Here is an 18238-nt window from a genome sequence, read left to right on the forward strand (position 1 = left end):
GGGGTTATTTCAAAACTTTTTGGTTTGTTTCTAGTGGCTGAAGCTTCAGAGATCTACTAGGATTGATTTCGAGTGGGTTTTTGGTTTGAATCGAGTTATTTTGGAGTCATTTTGGTGCTGTACCTCTGTTATATATTCCTGGGTTAAAATTGCTGCTGTGACTTGCTACTTGCTCTGCTAACTGCTTGGTCTGCTGCTGATCCTCGTCTCTTCTTGTTGAATTTCAATTTCCAGGTACATAATCTAAAGCTGATCTGTTGTATCTTCTCAAGCAAACATGGGAATAAAATTAATGTTTGATCTTTGTTGAAGTTGCATTGTGTCATTAGCCTCCTATATTTTGAAGTAGTTGCATAAGTTCGATAGTTATATCCTTTGTATTTTAAAATGAGGACTGGACAGGACTGGAATGTATAATTAGGACTATTTTTGGAATTATTTGCACCGTCGTGGATAGGCTGTATAATTGAACTGTAGAGCTGAGTTTAGTTGTAGATTACGATAGCTCGTAGGTTGGTTATGATGTTTATTTTGACTGTTTCAAACTGCTAGGATAGTGCTTTGATTTTAGCATGACCTAATATAGTGTTTAATGATAATCGAATTAGCTAGATAAAAATAATTTTTCAAGTTTCAGGTCCAGCGAAATGGCAAATGTGCTCATATAGATAAACTTGTTATTAGCTGTCAGGTTTAGCATGCTGATTCAGGAAAATATAGAAAAATCATATTCCGATAAAATAGGAACCTTGAGTTCGATGTTAGGCCATTCAGTGTTGTTTTTTGAAGGATTTCACTAATTTAAATCTAAAGAGCAAATTTAGAATCAACTTGATAATTGTATTGGATTTGAATATTTCTTCTTATTATTCCAGTTGACAGGTCCAATTGTTTGAGGTTTTTTTTATAATTCTGTTTGGGCTTACTCATAAGCCCAAGGCTGGGTAGCCCACACTACTTGTGCTGAGCCCCACCATGCTAATGCCAGGCCTAATCCCAGGCCTACTTGTTCTACCCAATTGGGCTTGCCTCAAGGCCCAAAGGTTGATAGCAGTCACAAATGAATTATCTCATGCTTCTGGGTTCAACGATAAGGCCCACATAATCAGACAAAAATGTCACCTAGTCCTGAAAGCAGTTAACCTTAGGATTGGACTGTATTTTAAACCCAATGTGTTAAAGTTTGAAATTCTTTTCTTTTTCAAGTTAAAATTCCATAATACAAATTTGGGCCCTCGGGTTAGGTAGCGGGTCCAAACTAAAAGGCTTGCCCTTTTGTTTGAATCCGGACTTGAACTTGAAGCCCGAATTTTATAATATTAAGTAACTAGGATTCTTTAGAGACAAATTTAAATAGAAAATTGTAGTTTGCTCTAGGATGGCCTTTAAATGAAAAATAAGACGAGCCTCGCCGAACAAAACACATAAATTGCGGGGCCCTCATTAAATGCTTATATCAAAATACTTAGAATTCGGGGCGTGCCGTTTAGTGAATTTCATGGCCTCCCGCAAAGATAATAATACGTGAGCCACTTTAGGCGCGCTTTTAATAATTTTACCTTCTTAAATACGGGTGTGCATTTCATGCAACCCAAATCCAAATCCCAAAACGTTGAATAAGAATGTGTCGAGGATCCGGGTGCATTTCATGTGACGTGATCCAAAAACACGTTCTTAAACGACGTTCACTTTCTTAACAATTGACTAAAAGCGGTAAATAATTCTAAAATTGCACTATAGGTCTTAACATGTATTAAAATCAGATTTTAGCCAAATATAACAGTTGAGCGACCGTGCTAGAACCACGGAACTCGGGAATGCCTAACCCCTTCTCCCGGGTTAACAGAATTCCTTACTCGGATTTCTGGTTCGTAGACTGTAAAACAGAGTCAAACCCTTTCCTCGATTCGGGATTCAAACCTGTGACTTGGGACACCATAAATCTCCCAAGTGGCGACTCTGAATCTCTTAATAAACGAATCCCGTTTCGATTGTCCTTTAATTGGAAAAACTCCTTTTATTATACCCTTCACAGGGTGTAGTAGCAAAAAAGGAGGTGTGACAGTGTTTTATGTGTTCGAGCTGGTTTGGAGTGGTTTTGGTAGGAAATGAGACACTTAGTCTCTTTAAGGAAGGCTTGATTTGGAAAAGTCAACCGGATGTTGACTTATGTGTTAGATGGATCGGATGCGAATTTTGATGGTTCGATTAGCTTCGGGAGGTGATTTGTGACTTAGGAGTGGGATCGGAAGTAGTTTTGGAGGTCTGGTGTGGAATTAGGCTTGAATTGGCGAAGTTAGTATTTTGGCAATTTCCGGTTGATAGGTGAGATTTTGATCCGAGGGTCGGAATGGAATTCCGAGAGTTGCTGTAGCTTCGTTAGGTAATTTGGGATGTGCGTGCAAAATTTCAAGTCATTCAGAGGTGATTTGGTTGGGTTTTTGATCAAATGCGTGTTTCGGAAGTTTTAGAAGAACTTAAGCTTGAATTCGATGTAATTTGACAGTTTTGGTGTTGTTTGAGGTGTTTTGGTGAATGGAACAAGTTTGGATAATGTTTTAGGATGTGTTGGTGCTATTGGTTGAGGTCCAGGGGGCCTCGGGGTGATTTCGGATGGCTAACGGGGAGTTTTGGACTTGGGCAAATTTCAGATTTTTACTGTTGCTGGTATTTTCGCACCTGCGGCTTGGGAGCCGCAGGTGCGGTATCGCAAATGCGGGTTTGGTATCGCAGAAGCGGAGGGGCTGAGGAACGCTTGGAGCCGCAGATGCGGAAGAAGGACCACACCTGCGGAGCCGCAGATGCGGCTACTTGACCGCAGAAGCGGTAGGCGGAGTTTTAATGAATCTCCGCAGATGTGGAATATTTCCGCAGAAGCGGGTAAATGACCGATGCGGTTTCGACTGGGCAGAAGGTATAAAAGGTTCTTCTTCGCGAATTGTGAAGGGTTTTTCATTTCTAACTTCGAACTTGGAGAATTGTGGGCGATTTTGAAGAGGGATTTCAAGGAGCTTCGATAAGGTAAGGATTTTTGGACCTAAAACACAATCCTATGTTGTTATGTCATGAATTGGTACTAAAAATTTAGGGATTTATGGACTAAAAATGGAGGTTTAGGGCTTGAACTTAAGAGAGCTAAGCTTAGGGATTTGAGGGGTCAATTGAACTCCTATTCTTGTGATTTCGATATGTATGAACTCGTGGCGAGATAAGGAATCCATTGATGTGAAAATTTCTGAGTTTCGAGAAGTGGGCCTGGGGCTCGGGTTTTGCTAATTTTGAGATTTTTGATATTTTTCGATTGCTTTCGATTGAGTTTTGTTCCTTTAGCATATTGTGACGTATTCGCTCTAGTTTTGGTCAGATTCGACGCGCGAGGAGGCCGATTTGAGAGGCAAGGGCATAGCGAGCTAGAATTTTGGCCGGTTTGAGGTGAGTAATGAATGTAAATGATATCCTGAGGGTTTCAAACCCCAAATTTGTACATCGTAGTGCTATATTGAGGTGGGACACGCGCTTGATGATGAGCGCGGGGTCGTTTACTATTGGGGATTGGGACTTGGTCCGTCCCGAGTGATGTTTTTACCGCGTAATTGATTGAAGCTTATTTGATATCATCATTTTATTTGACTAATTGTCATACTTGGACTTCGTGCCAACTATTTGAATCCTTTGGGGATTGCGATCACTGTTTTCTCGCTATTTTTGACATATTACTTGAACTCAGTCCTATTGTTTAATACTGTTTTACAAACTCAGCCACTTTTACTCTGATTTGATACTTAAATGATATTTCTAATGATATTTTGGGCTGAGAACTACCATTTTATTATGGCCCGAGGGGCATATGTGATTTCTGGATTGAGTATGGATCGGGCTGCGCGCCGCAGCAGTATTATATTGATATTGATATGAGGCCGAGGGCCTAGTTGATGCCACGAGATGGCTTGTTATTGCGCTTGGGCCGTAAGGGGCCCCTCCCGGAGTCTGCACACCCCCAGTGAGCGCCGTCGACGATAAATAAATGGATCGAGCTGCACGCCGCAGCGGGTACTAGAGAGTACCGTACTATGTGCTGTATTCCTTTAATTGGCTATCAGTTATTTGCTTATCTGTTGTAGCATTTCCATGTTTCTACTTCACTGGTTTATTGATTTCATATTACCTGTTTTAAACTGCCGCATTATAGATTACTCTATGCTTCTTCAGGATTTCTTATTCTCAGTCATTATTTATGCTTATTACTCACTGGATCGGAGTACTCACATTACTCCCCGCACCTTGCGTGCAGATTCAGGTGTTCCCGAGGCATAGTGGGAGTTTTCTTACTGATTATCATCCACCGGAGTCATCGAGGTAGCTGCATGGCGTCCGCAGACCCGATTTCTCCCTCTATCTTTACTTTTTAGTATTCTAGACTATCTCTGTTTTAGGGTGCTGAAATCTTGTGATAGAGGCTCTTGACTTGTGACACCGGATCGGTGGGGGCTATTGTAGAGATATTGTAATGTTTTCCGCACACCTTATTTACTGCTTCACACTCCTATTTATGTTAATTGGTAATGAACTCCATACGAGAGGGGTTGTGATTGATAATTTGTCGGGCTTGCCTAGCAATGTGTTGGCACCATCACGACCGGGGGTTTGGGTCGTGACAAGTTGGTATCAGAGCCTAGGTTACTAGGTCTCGCAAGTCATGAACCGGTTTAGTAGAGTCTCGCGAATCGGTACAGAGACGTCTGTATTTATCCTCGAGAGGCTGCAGAACCTTTAGGAAAACTTCATCTTCTTGAAATTCTTGTCGTGGTAACTTGTTGCTTCGAGCACTAAATTTCTCTTTATTCTATTCTCTCACAGATGGTGAGGACACGAGCTACCGGACGAGGTGGATGACCACCAGTTCCACCCACTGAGGCCACCAGAGGCCGTGGACGCGGTCGTGGTCGTGGCAGAGGCAGAGTAGCGAGGGCAGCATCTATTGATCCACCAGTTGCCCCAGCTCCGGATCAGACTCCAGCAGCACCAGTTCAGGCACCAGCTGCATCCATCGTGATTCCGGATCTTCAGGAGACCTTGGCATAGATTTTGACAGTTTGCACTGGCCTGGCTCAGGCAGTTTCAGCCACCACAGCATCAGCTATTTCACAGGCCGGAGGAGGCAACCAGACCCCCGCTGCTCGCACACCTGAGCAGGTAGTGCAGGGACTACAGACGCCATAGGCACCCCCAGCTCAGCCGGTTGCACCACTGCAGGAGTTCAGGGTTCCAGTTATGCCGGAGGATGAGCAGCATCGTCTTGAGAGGTTTGGTAGACTCCAGCCTCCGACATTCAGCGGTGCTGAGGGCGAGGATGCCCAGGGTTTTCTTGACAGGTGTCAGCGGATGCTCCGTACAGCAGGGATTCTCAAGTCTAGTGGTGTGGCATTTACCACCTTTCAGTTTACCGGGGCTGCTTTTACTTGGTGGGAGGACTTTGAGAGGCGTAGGCCTGTCGGTGCAGCACCCCTTTCTTGGCAGCAGTTCTCCGCCCTCTTCCTGGAGAAGTATGTACCGCAGTCCCGCAGAGAGGAGCTGCATAGACAGTTTGAGTGGTTGACGCAGGGGGATATGACCGTGACTCAGTATGAGATGAGGTTTTCACAGTTGGCCCGTCATGCTATTTGGATGATTCCGTCAGATCGTGAGAGGATCAGGAGGTTTGTGGATGGACTTAACTACCATCCCCGTATTTTGATGACTAGAGAGAGGGTATTGGGTGCTACGTTTGAGGAGGTGGTGGATATCGCTCGTGAGATCGAGTTAGTTCGCCGTCGAGAGCAAGAGGAGAGGGAGGCCAAGAGGCCTCGAGGATCGGGCAGTTTTAGTGGTGCTCCATCTAGGGGCCATTTCCAGCATGGTAGAGGTCGTTCTTTCAGGCCTGCTCAGTCGGCCCGTCCAGAGTATCGTGGGGCATCTTCAGGCCGTGGTCATCATGGGTCTCAGCAGGGCCAGTCTTCACTCAGCGCCCTCCCAGCTCAGAGTTCATCTCATGCCCCATCAGCTCAGGGTTCTTCTGCACCGAGTGCATCTGCTAGCCACTCCGGTGCGAGGGGTTCCCTTCAGTCCCCATCTCCAGCACCGGTTAGTTGTTATGAGTGCGGAGATTTTGGGCATATGAGGAGGCAGTGTCCTCGACTTCGTGGCGGTCAGCATCAGTAGAGGGGTCAGCCCTCGACTTCTGCTCCAGTTACTTCACCACCCGCCCATCCAGCTAGGGACGGAGATCAGGCAGCCAGAGGTCGCCCCAGAGGTGGAGGTCGATCGGGCAGTGGCCAGGCTCATTTTTATGCTATTCCAGGCAGGACAGATGTCATTGCTTCAGATGCTGTCATTACAGGTATTGTTTCGGTCTGCCACAGAGACGCCTCTGTATTATTTGATCCCGGTTCCACCTATTCTTATGTGTCCTCATATTTTTCTCACTATTTGAGTGCGCCCCGGGAGGTTCTTTACCTGTTCATGTGTCTACCCCGGTGGGCGACACTGTTGTTATGGACTGTGTGTACCGGTCATGTGTTGTGACTATTGGGGGTCTGGAGACCCGAGTTGATCTCTTGCTATTGAGCATGGTGGACTTTGATGTTATTTTGGGCATAGATTGGCTATCTCCATGTCATGCTATTCTAGATTGTCATGCTAAGACAGTCACTTTGGCTATGTCGGGTGTACCGCGGATCGAGTGGCGTGGTATGACTGATTATGTTCCGAGTAGGGTGATTTCCTTCTTGAAGGCCCGGCGTATGGTTGGGAAGGGTTGTCTCTCGTATCTTGCTTTTGTGAGGGAGGTTGGAGCTGAGACTCCTAGTTGATTCCGTTCCAGTAGTGAGGGATTTTCCCGATGTATTTCCTGCAGACCTGTCGGGCATGCCGCCAGATAGGGACATTGATTTTGGTATTGACCTGGTGCTGGGCACTCGGCCCATCTCTATTCCGCCATATTGTATGGCACCAGCGGAGTTGAAAGAATTGAAGGAGCAGCTTTAGGAACTCCTAGATAAGGGGTTCATTCGGCCTAGTGTGTCACCTTGGGGTGCGCCAGTTCTTTTTGTGAAGAAGAAGGATGGCACAATGAGAATGTGCATCGATTATAGGCAATTGAACAAGGTAACAATTAAGAACAAGTATCCCCTACCTCGCATTGATGATTTGTTCGACCAGCTTCAGGGAGAGAGGGTGTTTTTCAAGATTGATCTCCGTTTGGGTTATCACCAGTTGAGGATCAGGGATTCAGATATTCTTAATACTGCTTTCAGGACTAGATATGGTCACTATGAGTTTCTTGTCATGTCTCTCGGGCTGACCAATGCCCTAACAGTGTTCATGCATTTGATGAACAGTGTATTCCGGCCTTATCTGGATTCGTTCGTTATTGTATTCATTGATGATATTCTGGTGTACTCGCGTAGTCAGGAGGAGCACGCGGAGCATTTGCGAGTTGTATTGCAGAGTTTGAGGGAGGAGAAGCTTTATGCAAAGTTCTCCAAGTGTGAGTTTTGGCTCAGTTCAGTGGCTTTCTTGGGACACGTGGTGTCCAGCGAGGGTATTCAGGTTGATCCAAAGAAGATAGAGGCGGTTCAGAGTTGGCCTAGACCGTCCTCAGCCACAGAGATTCAGAGCTTTCTTGGGTTGGCAGGCTATTATCGCCGATTTGTTTAGGGATTTTCATCCATTGGATCGCCCTTGACCAAGTTGACTTAGAAGGGTGCTTCATTTGTATGGTCGGACGAGTGTGAGGAGAGCTTTCAGAAGCTCAAGACAACTTTGACCACAGCTCCAGTATCGGTTTTGCCATCAGCTTCAGGTTCATATACCGTATATTGTGATGCTTCGAGAGTTGGGATTGGTTGTGTATTGATGCAGGAGGGTAGAGTTATTGCTTATGCTTCTCGTCAGTTGAAGCCCCATGAGAAGAACTACCCTGTTCATGATTTGGAGTTGGCTGCTATAGTTCATGCATTGAAGATTTGGAGGCACTACTTGTATGGCGTATCTTGTGAGGTATTCACTGATCATCGCAGTCTTCAGCATTTGTTCAAGCAAAAGGATCTTAATTTGAGGCAGCGGAGGTGGCTAGAGTTGCTTAAGGATTATGATATTACTATTCTGTATCATCCGGGAAAGGCCAATGTAGTGGCCGATGCTTTAAGCCGAAAGGTAGTGAGTATGGGGAGCTTGGCGTACATTCCAGTTGGGGAGAGGCCATTTGCAGTTGATGTTCAGGCCTTGGCCAATCGGCTTGTGAGACTAGATATTTCGGAGCCCAGTCGGGTGTTGGCTTGTGTGGTTTCTCGGTCTTCCTTGTATGATCGCATCAGAGAGTGCCAGTATGATGATCCGCATTTGCTTGTCCTTAAGGATAGAGTTTAGCACGGCGATGCCAGAGATGTGACCATTGGTGATGATGGTGTGTTGAGGATGCAGGGCCAGATCTGTGTGCCCAATGTGGATGGGCTTAGAGAGTTGATTCTGGAGGAGGCCCATAGCTCGCGGTATTCTATTCATCCGGGTGCCGCGAAGTTGTATCAGGATCTTAGACAGCACTACTGGTGGAGAAGAATGAAGAAAGATATTGTGGGAATTGTGGCTCGGTGTCTCAATTGTCAACAGGTGAAATATGAGCATCAGAGACCTGGTGGCTTGCTTCAGCAGATGGATATTCTCGAGTGGAAGTGGGAGAGGATTACTATGGACTTTGTTGCTGGACTTCCTCGGACTTTGACGAAATTTGATGCTATTTGGGTGATTGTTGATCGGCTGACCAAGTCCGCGCACTTCATTCCTGTGTGCACTACCTATTCTTCAGATCGGTTGGCAGGGATTTATATCCGGGAGATTGTTCGATTGCATGGTGTTCCGGTTTCTATCATCTCAGATAGAGGTACTCAGTTCACTTCGCAGTATTGGAGAGCCGTGCAGAGAGAGTTGGGTACTCAGGTGGAGTTGAGCACAGCGTTTCATCCTCAGACTGACGGACAGTCCGAGCGTACCATTCAGATATTGGAGGACATGTTGCGTGCTTGTGTCATTGATTTTGGAGGTTCATGGGATGAGTTTTTGCCACTTGCAGAGTTTTCCTACAACAACAGCTATCAGTCCAGCATTCAGATGGCACCGTATGAGCCCCTGTATGGGAGAAGATGTAGATCTCCAGTTGGTTGGTTCGAGCCCGGCGAGGCTAGACTATTGGGGACAGATTTGGTTCAGGATGCCTTAGAGAAGGTGAAGGTGATTTAGGAGAGACTTCGTACAGCGCAATCGCGTCAGAAGAGTTATGCGGGCCGGAAGGTTCGAGATGTGTCCTTCATGTTTGGTGAAAAGGTCTTGCTGAAAGTTTCGCCCATGAAGGGTGTTATGAGATTTGGGAAGAAAGGGAAGTTGAGCCCGCAGTTCATTGGGCCTTTTGAGGTACTTAGGAGGATTGGGGAGGTGGCTTATATGCTTGCTTTGCCACCCAGCTTGTCGAGTGTGCATTCGGTATTCCATGTTTTTATGCTCTGGAAGTATGTTGGGGACCCGTCTCATGTGTTGGACTTCAGCACGGTTCAGTTGGATGATGATTTGACCTTTGATGTGGAGCCAGTGGCTATTTTGGGTCGTCAGGTTCGAAAGTTGAGGTCGAAGGATATAGCTTCAATGAAGGTGCAGTGGAGAGGTCGGCCCGTGGAGGAGGCTACCTGGGAGACCGAGCAGGAGATGCGGAGTAGATATCCTCACCTATTTGAGGCTTCAGGTATGTTTCTTGACTCGCTCGAGGACGAGCGTTTGTTTAAGTTGGGAAGGATGTGACGACCCGACCCGTCGTCTCATGAGCTACCATTCCGTTTCCCCCATTTCTGCTTCTTTATGCTTCGTTATCCGTGTTTTATGTGTTCGAGTTGGTTTGGAGTGGTTTTGGTAGGAAAAGGTTCTTCTTCGCGAATTGTGAAGGGTTTTTCATTTCTAACTTCGGACTTGGAGAATTGTGGGCGATTTTGAAGAGGGATTTCAAGGATCTTCGATAAGGTAAGGATTTTTGGACCTAAAACACAATCCTATGGTGTTATTTCATGAATTGGTACTGAAAATTTAGGGATTTATGGACTAAAAATGGAGGTTTAGGGCTTGAACTTAAGAGAGCTAAGATTAGGGATTTGAGGGGTCAATTGAACTCCTATTCTTGTGATTTTGATATGATTGAACTCGTGGCGAGATAAGGAATCCGTTGATGTGAAAATTTCTGAGTTTCGAGAAGTGGGCCCGGGGCTCGGGTTTTGCTAATTTCGAGATTTTTGATATTTTTCGATTGCTTTCGATTGGGTTTTGTTCCTTTAGCATATTGTGACGTATTCGCTTTGTTTTTGGTCAGATTCGACGCGCGAGGAGGCCGATTTGAGAGGCAAGGGCATAGCGAGCTAGAGTTTTGGCCGGTTTGAGGTGAGTAATGAATGTAAATGATGTCCTGAGGATTTGAAACCCCGGATTTGCACATCGTAGTGCTATATTGAGGTGGGACACGTGCTTGATGATGAGCGCGGGGTCGTTTACTATTGGGGATTGGGACTTGGTCCGTCCCGAGTGATGTTTTTACCGCGTAATTGATTGAAGCTTATTTGATATCATCATTTTATTTGACTAATTGTCATACTTGGGATTCGTGTCAATTATTTGAATCATTTGGGGATTGCAATCACTGTTTTCTCGCTATTTTTGACATATTACTTGAACTCAATCCTATTGTTTAATACTGTTTTACAAACTCAACCACTTTTACTCTGATGAAACTTAAATGATATTTCTAATGATGTTTTGGGCTGAGAACTACCATTTTATTATGGCCCGAGGGGCTTATATGATTTCTGGACTGAGTATGGATCGGGCTGCACGCCGCAACAGTATTATATTGATATTGATATGAGGCCGAGGGCCTAGTTGATGCCACGAGATGGCTTGTTATTGCGCTTGGGCCGTAAGGGGCCCCTCCCGGAGTCTGCACACCCCCAGTGAGCGTCGTCGATGATAAATAAATGGATCGGGCTGCACGTCGTAGCGGGTACTAGAGAGTATCGTACTATGTGTTGTATTCCTTTAAGTGGCTATCAGTTATTTGCTTATCTGTTGTAGCATTTCCATGTTTCTACTTCACTGGTTTATTGATTTCATATTACCTGTTTTAAACTGCCGCATTATAGATTACTTTGTGCTTCTTCAGGATTTCTTATTCTCAGTCATTATTTATGCTTAATACTCACTGGGTCGGAGTACTCACATTACTCCCTGCACCTTGCGTGCAGATTCAGGTGTTCCCGAGGCATAGTGGGAGTTTTCTTGCTGATTATCATCCACCAGAGTCATCGAGGTAGCTGCATGGCGTCCACAGACCCGATTTCTTCCTCTATCTTTACTTTTCAGTATTCTAGACTATCTCTGTATTAGGCTGTTGAAATCTTGTGATAGAGGCTCTTGTCTTGTGACACCGGACGGTAGGGGCTATTGTAGAGATATTGTTATGTTTTCCGCACACCTTATTTACTGCTTCAGACTCCTATTTATGTTAATTGGCATTTAAACCCTGTTAATTGGTAATGAACTCTATACGAGAGGGGTTGTGATTGATAATTGGTCGGGCTTGCCTAGCAATGTGTTGGGCGCCATCACGACCGGGGGTTGGGGTCGTGACAAGATTTGTACTGGTAGGATCTATAGAAGGTGTTGAGACTACATAATCTGGAGAAGTTGGTGGTAAAAATAAAAAGGGAAAAGAAAAAGAGAGCAAGGGTGCTAGGAGTGATGTGACGGGAAAGGGTAAAAGAGTGGTTGGTTCTTCACCCACTCCTGTTGGTCTAACAAAAAAAACTGGTGCAATGGTTGTATGGGGAGAGGAATTTACTGAAATAGAAGAGAGCGTGAGCAAAATAGGGGGAAGTGGGTCTGGCGAAGCTGCTGAGGGGTTGATTCAATTTGGAGAAAAATATAGATGAACCTGTTCCATCTGAACAGGGAACCCTCGCGGACCTACTGATAGGGTTATAAATGGCTTCAAGACTCATACCATTCCCTATGTCTTTATTCTCACAATTGTACTTGCACATTTCAAGGTACCTATGAAGAAGTGGGTGGTTAGTACAAGCAAGGATCATTTTTGGGTTAATACTCTGTTTGCTTGCGATTATGAAGTCAATGCCACTCTTAAAGAACCTGGTTCATCCAACAGGTACCAGTGAATAGCAAGGTCAGAGCCTTGGTGCAAGAAAGTGGGGCTAAGGATGCTGAGATTCAAAGGCTGAAGAAGAGGTTGGTTGAGGTGGAGACCGAGAGAGATGCTCTCAGAACTGAGCTGGCGAGAGAAAAAGAGAAGAATGATGGCATTCTTCAAGATATGCTGAAACTCCTCCAAGCCAAAAACCAAGCACCTAGTTCTTCCCAGCCTTAAGCCTTCTAGCCTAGTGTAGATCAACTAGTGACCCAGTTCGGGATTTTTTGTTTTTGCTCATGTTTCCAATATTTTTATTTCTTCTTATGCTCTGTGGTAGAATCTTATCAATCATCAATGAAATTCACTATCTTTTGCTCTAACTGTTTGTTTATATTTCTTTGATGGTTAAAATTCTTAGCTTGATCTATGATGATTAATTCATGATTGCATTTGAAGTAGCCCCAGTGGCTATGAGTAAGTATTAAAATCTGGTTATCTCACATTTTATGCAACTTTTCGATGATGCTAAAAGGGAAAAAAAGGTTGTGCTTTACACTTTGAACAGTGATATTTATAACCTAATGTACCTGGTCCTTGATGATAAGTGATAAAAAGGAAAAATGTTTCTAACATTGTGTTGATGTTGAGCTAAGTTGAAACAGGGCCTAAGCTTATAAAAAGCACAGAGTTTGTCATCATAAAAAAGGGGAAATTTGTTGGCCCAAGTGAAGGTTAGTTTTGAAGATTGACAAAGGAAGCTCAGGCATGAACCAGGTCCATCCCTCAGGTCTATACCTCAGGTGCACAAAAACGGGCAGATTCGAGCATGTGGGATACACGTGAAGGAGATAAGCTTAACTTGGTGTATTTAATATCTCCTGATCGAAAAGGTTGCATAATTGATAAGGAGAAGGACTCCTTACTCAAAGAGAACATTATCCAAGATAGGGAAGGAGTTAGAAGTTGAGATCAACTAGAACTCTTCCACCAAGGAAGAGTTGCATCAGAACTCTAATTATTTCTTCATTTACTAACTCTATAAATTGCAGGATGTTCTCACATTACATGTGTTGCACAAAAACGCAGAAGTTAAACGTGAATTGAGAGCAAAATAGCAAGGCTTTTTGCAAGCAGTTCGTGTGTGATTCAAGTGTGCAAACCTGAAGCTACATGAACCAGATTGGAGAACCAGCTCCATAAAGAGTTTTATGTGTCTTTCTTTATTTCTAGTTCAAATTGTAGTAGGTATTTTGTACTGTACCTTTCAGCTTTATCTAGAGGCAATTGTAATAGGTACTCAGAGTATTCAAGTTAGAGTTAACTTGAAGTTGTCGCAACAGTTGGAGGCTGTGTGCTACAACAGGATTAGAGGTAATCTTTAGGTTTACAAAGAGTTTTGTAAATGCTGTTTTGGCTTAGTGATTTAGTGAAGTGTTGAGGAAAATCCTACTGAGTAGTAGGTCGTGGTTTTTTTTCACCTTTTGAGCCGGGTGTTTTCCACGTAAAAATACTTGTGTTCTTTATTTTTTACATTTATTATTTTGTAACAGTAGTAGAATGAACACATAGAAGAACCAGGTCCTTCCATAATCAGTTTAAGCGAAAAATTGGTCACCACACAAATAAATCCTCATCTTGTGTGGTATTGAAGTGTAAAACATCAAAAATGCACTAGGATTAGGCTTATTGATGCCTTCACAGCAGTCTGAAAGCTTGGTTGCATTTTGTGACTCAGACTGGGCTTCTTGTCCTCAGTCCAGGAAATCAGTCACAAGGTATCTAGTCAAATTTGGCAATTCTTTGATATCATGGAAGTCCAAGAAACAAAACACAGTCTCCAGAAGTTCAGCAGAAGCAGAGTTCAAAAGTATGGCCTCCACAGTGGCAGAAGTGTCATGGTTAGTAGGACTGTTCAAAGAGTTGGGAATCCAGATTCAGTTGCTTATTCCCTTGCATAGTGACAGTAAAGCAGCCATTCAGATAGCTGCAAATCCCATTTTTCATGAGCGGACAAAACACATTGACATTGATTGTCATTTTGTGCAAGAAAAGCTGCAACAGGGCCTTATCCAGACTCATCACATTAACACCAAGTTGCAATTGACAGATATACTTACTAAAGGTCAAGGGAAGGTCCAACACTATTCTTTGCTTAGCAAGCTGGGGGTTAAAAATTTGTTCATACCCATCAGCTTGAGGGGGAGTGTTGAGATTAGTAATGATTGTGGTGGTTAAGCTTCATTAGTTAGTTAGATTAGTTGTAACTAACTTACCTTAGAATAGAGTTAGTGTAACTCAAGTTAGCTTTGATTTTAACTCTAGTTAAAGATTAGAGTTGATTTTATATATTTGCATGTACAGATACTGAAAACAGTTCAATCAATACATCTTCTTCTTCCTCTGAAATATCGAACTACATTTCTTCTCTCTAACCTAGATTTACAGCTTCTCATCCATGGCAAATCTTCATAGTTAGCTGATTTCTTATTTTACGATATGTAAAGGAAATCTGATGATGTAAAATTTCACACACTGATTTTAGGTGAATTTTCATGTTATTGTTGCAAATTAATTTGACCCGTCTCACATATTTCGCATAGAAAATCATGATTTTTTTAAAGTTGGTCAACCTTGATATGACTAGTTGTCAAAATGATATCATGAAACATCATATAAACTATTTTCCCCCACCATACAATATGTAAGCGAAGGAATAATATAATCTCTTGCTAAAAGGATCGGACTAATAACAACGAAATTAACGAGGAACTGATATTGACTTCGTAATAAGCCTCACAAATATTTTAGCGCGAAATTAAAAGTTTATTCAAAATTGCAGCCTTTATTTTTGGTTAGTATGTTTCGAGAAACCGTCCCATACTAATCGTTTTAGCCTAAATAAAAATACAGAAATAAATCAACTCGGGGAAAAATAAGATGCCAGAGAAAACGCCCACACGAAATCTTCGTAGGTTTTCTCCAATTCTTCTTCCTCAGCACATCGGAACAGACGCCGGCAATCTTCAAGGTCCTAACTCCTAAGTCTCTCCAAATCAATAATTCAATTATGTTGCAGCCATTACTGGTGAACACAAAACAGAGGCTTTCGCAGTTTAATTTGCCACATTCCTGTAAGTTCAACTTTTTTGAGGTTTTTTGTGATTTTGCATGTCAAATTGGAAGTCGCTTTTCATTTTTTCCGTTTTTGATCTTCTTCCCTTAATATCCATGATGTTCCAAACATTTGGTACATTCAACTCCCAACTGCTGCCTTTTGTCCTTTGCCATATTATGATATAAATATTGCTACCAGCATTTAAATATTTATCATAGAACCAAATTGCTCATGAAGCTAACAAACTAGTAGCACTTCCTTTTTGTTTTCCTTTAAGTACTAATTTAGATTAATTTAGAATGTGATTGTCCTCTTCCCATCTCATATTTCTTTTTTCTTTTTTTAATGAAATGGAAACCAAAAAGAAAAAGTTTTTAACTTGGATGATTCTCTCAATTATGATTTTCTAGCTGTATTTTTGCTGTTTTGCCTTAGTTGTAGCTAGTGGCTGTTAGTTGAAGTGGACTAGAATGAGCAAGTTATGTTTTTAAGAAAGCCACAAGGTGCTCGATATATGTCCTCTGAGACTAAAGAAGGAATAACGGTGCCCAAACAAACAAAAATAAGTAGAGAGGCATATGAATATATACTGCACAAAAATCATACCAAGAAATATATTTATTTCCAAAGGGCACACAAACAATTGGCCTTACAAAAGCGCTTTCCAACAATGAGCAATCCAAAATAAACCACAACCTTGCACCTAACGAGAAGTTTAATGCAGGAGCTAAATCGAACATCACAAACTGCTAATCAAATGAAAATCAAAAACCAACTTCAGAAGAAAAACGAAAAGTGAGAGAACCATTTAGGGACAAGTGAATCCCTTTGGAGCCTTCTTACTGCAAACATTGAGCAGTAAGTTAAGGGAAATAGGGAGATTAAGGTTGATGCCCAAAATGTTAGCCTTAAGGGCAGTGCAAAGGCAGACAGCAGCCTCCAAATCCACAAGATTTCCAATAAGACTGCAGCATGGTTTTACTGGAGGAGTTCCCAGGGTAACATTCAGCAAACCGTTAAGCACATTAGCACAAACGCCTAGTTTTAAGGCATCAGTTGGGCATTTGCCACCTTGAGAATGAGAAGAAGTAGGAGGGGGGCATGGCTTTGGCTTTGGTTTAGGTTTAGGTTTAGGGCCTGGGCAAGTGCTGCATGCACTCACTACTGTGAAGAAAAGGATATTGAATATAAGAAAGAGGGCAAGTGATTTAGCCATCTTGATCTCAAAGCTAGTGCAAGAATAGTTAGCTAAAGAGATAACAGAGAAATGTTTTGAACTGTGATGATGAAGAATTAAAAGATCAATGGCTGGCTTTTATAAGCTGCATGTATAAGGAGGGAGACAAAAGAATGATGAGAAAACATTCTTAAACCCATGTGTGTAAGCCAGGAATTTTAGCTGGCTAGAAGCATATTTTGGTAGATCTTGGAGGTATGTGAAGAAGGAATTAATTCTGGTTTCCATGTTCCACGTTGAGTTTCAATATTAAAATTCAAGTAATTGTCTTATGTCGTACCTTTATTGGTGATATATTATGTATGCTGATAGTGTAAAACATAATTATGTTATTGTAGTTTATCGCACACTAGCTTGACCCTTTATTCTTTTTAATGAAAAATCACTCTAGTGTTTCTTGGGTAAAAATATCGTAGAGCAAAACATAGTGGTTATGGCCTTACGACTTTTTTCGAGCTACAAAGTAGCAAATGTCATATAAGAGTGTGCAGCTAAGACTACATATTGGCCAGAAGTAGGATAACTCCCCTTTACATGGATGTATCAAATGAGCTTTCAAAAGGAGCAAAAAGGTGCAACACTTCGTATAATACCGACCCTCTTTCCTTCTTTGTCAATCCCAAAAGAATGATACATTTCTCTATTTAGTAATAATTGTACTCTAACAACAATTTTTTATGGATTGTTTTTGAGACCATAAATTTCATAAGTTTTCATTTATTTCTTAAATTTTCGTATCTAGTCAAATACCTTTACATAGATTGGGGCAGAGGGAGTAAAGTTTATATGCATAATCAACAATGAAATAGCCTTTTTTGGGTCTATTTCTAAAGGTTGGTAAACCAATTTGAGCTTGCTAGAGCCTATATGTCATGATTTTCATATAGGAGATCATGTTTGAACGTCAAAGTATGAAAGAAAATCCCCGTAAAACAAGAATGCCAGAGCGTTACTCAAAAGAAAACCAAAGGCAATCTGAGCAAACCTTGACAAGGAAGGGTGAAGCCCTAGCCATCTAAGTTCAAATGATACTTTTAATTTGATGTTGGCATACTATAGTTTAATAATCTAGTCACGGGCTACACAAGAAAGAGCAAGTGGAATCACCAGAATTTTAATAAGATTATAATTATTCTTCTCATGAATGTGGCCAAAGATCCCCACGTCAAATCATTGTAGTTAATAGTGTTTTCTTGTGTCTATACTGACTAAACTACTCTTGTTTATTTATTTAAAAAATATTTCTATTGGAACCATCTCTTGTACCAAGTATAATTTAGAACATGGGAGCTTGATTCTGGTTGGATTATATTTGGCGATTATCTTTTAATTGACGATTTATTTTGCATTGGGACTTGTAAGTCTTCTTAATGGTAATACTATGCCAATAAAACATATATATAGGTTTGTATAATTTCCGTCACAGGAATCATAAAAGAAGAGAAAGCATGTGTATTGTGAAATATGACAAGTATATTACTCTATTTGGTCCATTTTATGTGGCATTATTTTCTTATTAGGGCATATAAAAAAATGAGCAAATATCATTCATAGCCACTCGGGCCAAACCTATAACATCTAGTAGCCCAAAATTGCAATACACAATAATAGCCCAAAAGTAATTCTAGTGGCTAGCCCAAAAGTACTGCTTTTTGGCTTTCTGATCTTCCAATTG

The 18238-nt window shown here is 42.2% G+C and overlaps 1 protein-coding gene across 1 annotated transcript; it reads right to left on the bottom strand.

Moving 5' to 3' along the window:
- LOC109231842 (14 kDa proline-rich protein DC2.15-like) lies at positions 15914-16679 on the bottom strand. The gene has a single exon (XM_019397466.1). The coding sequence runs from the start codon at positions 16540-16542 to the stop codon at positions 16135-16137; it is 408 nt and encodes a 135-aa protein (XP_019253011.1). The 5' UTR covers positions 16543-16679; the 3' UTR covers positions 15914-16134.

The sequence above is a fragment of the Nicotiana attenuata genome, chromosome 8 (assembly GCF_001879085.1).
Source record: "Nicotiana attenuata strain UT chromosome 8, NIATTr2, whole genome shotgun sequence".
Lineage (NCBI taxonomy): Eukaryota > Viridiplantae > Streptophyta > Magnoliopsida > Solanales > Solanaceae > Nicotiana > Nicotiana attenuata.

Bases quoted from the DNA above. Each gene is read 5' to 3' on its own strand.
- LOC109231842 (XM_019397466.1), bottom strand. From the start codon at position 16,542: ATGGCTAAATCACTTGCCCTCTTTCTTATATTCAATATCCTTTTCTTC.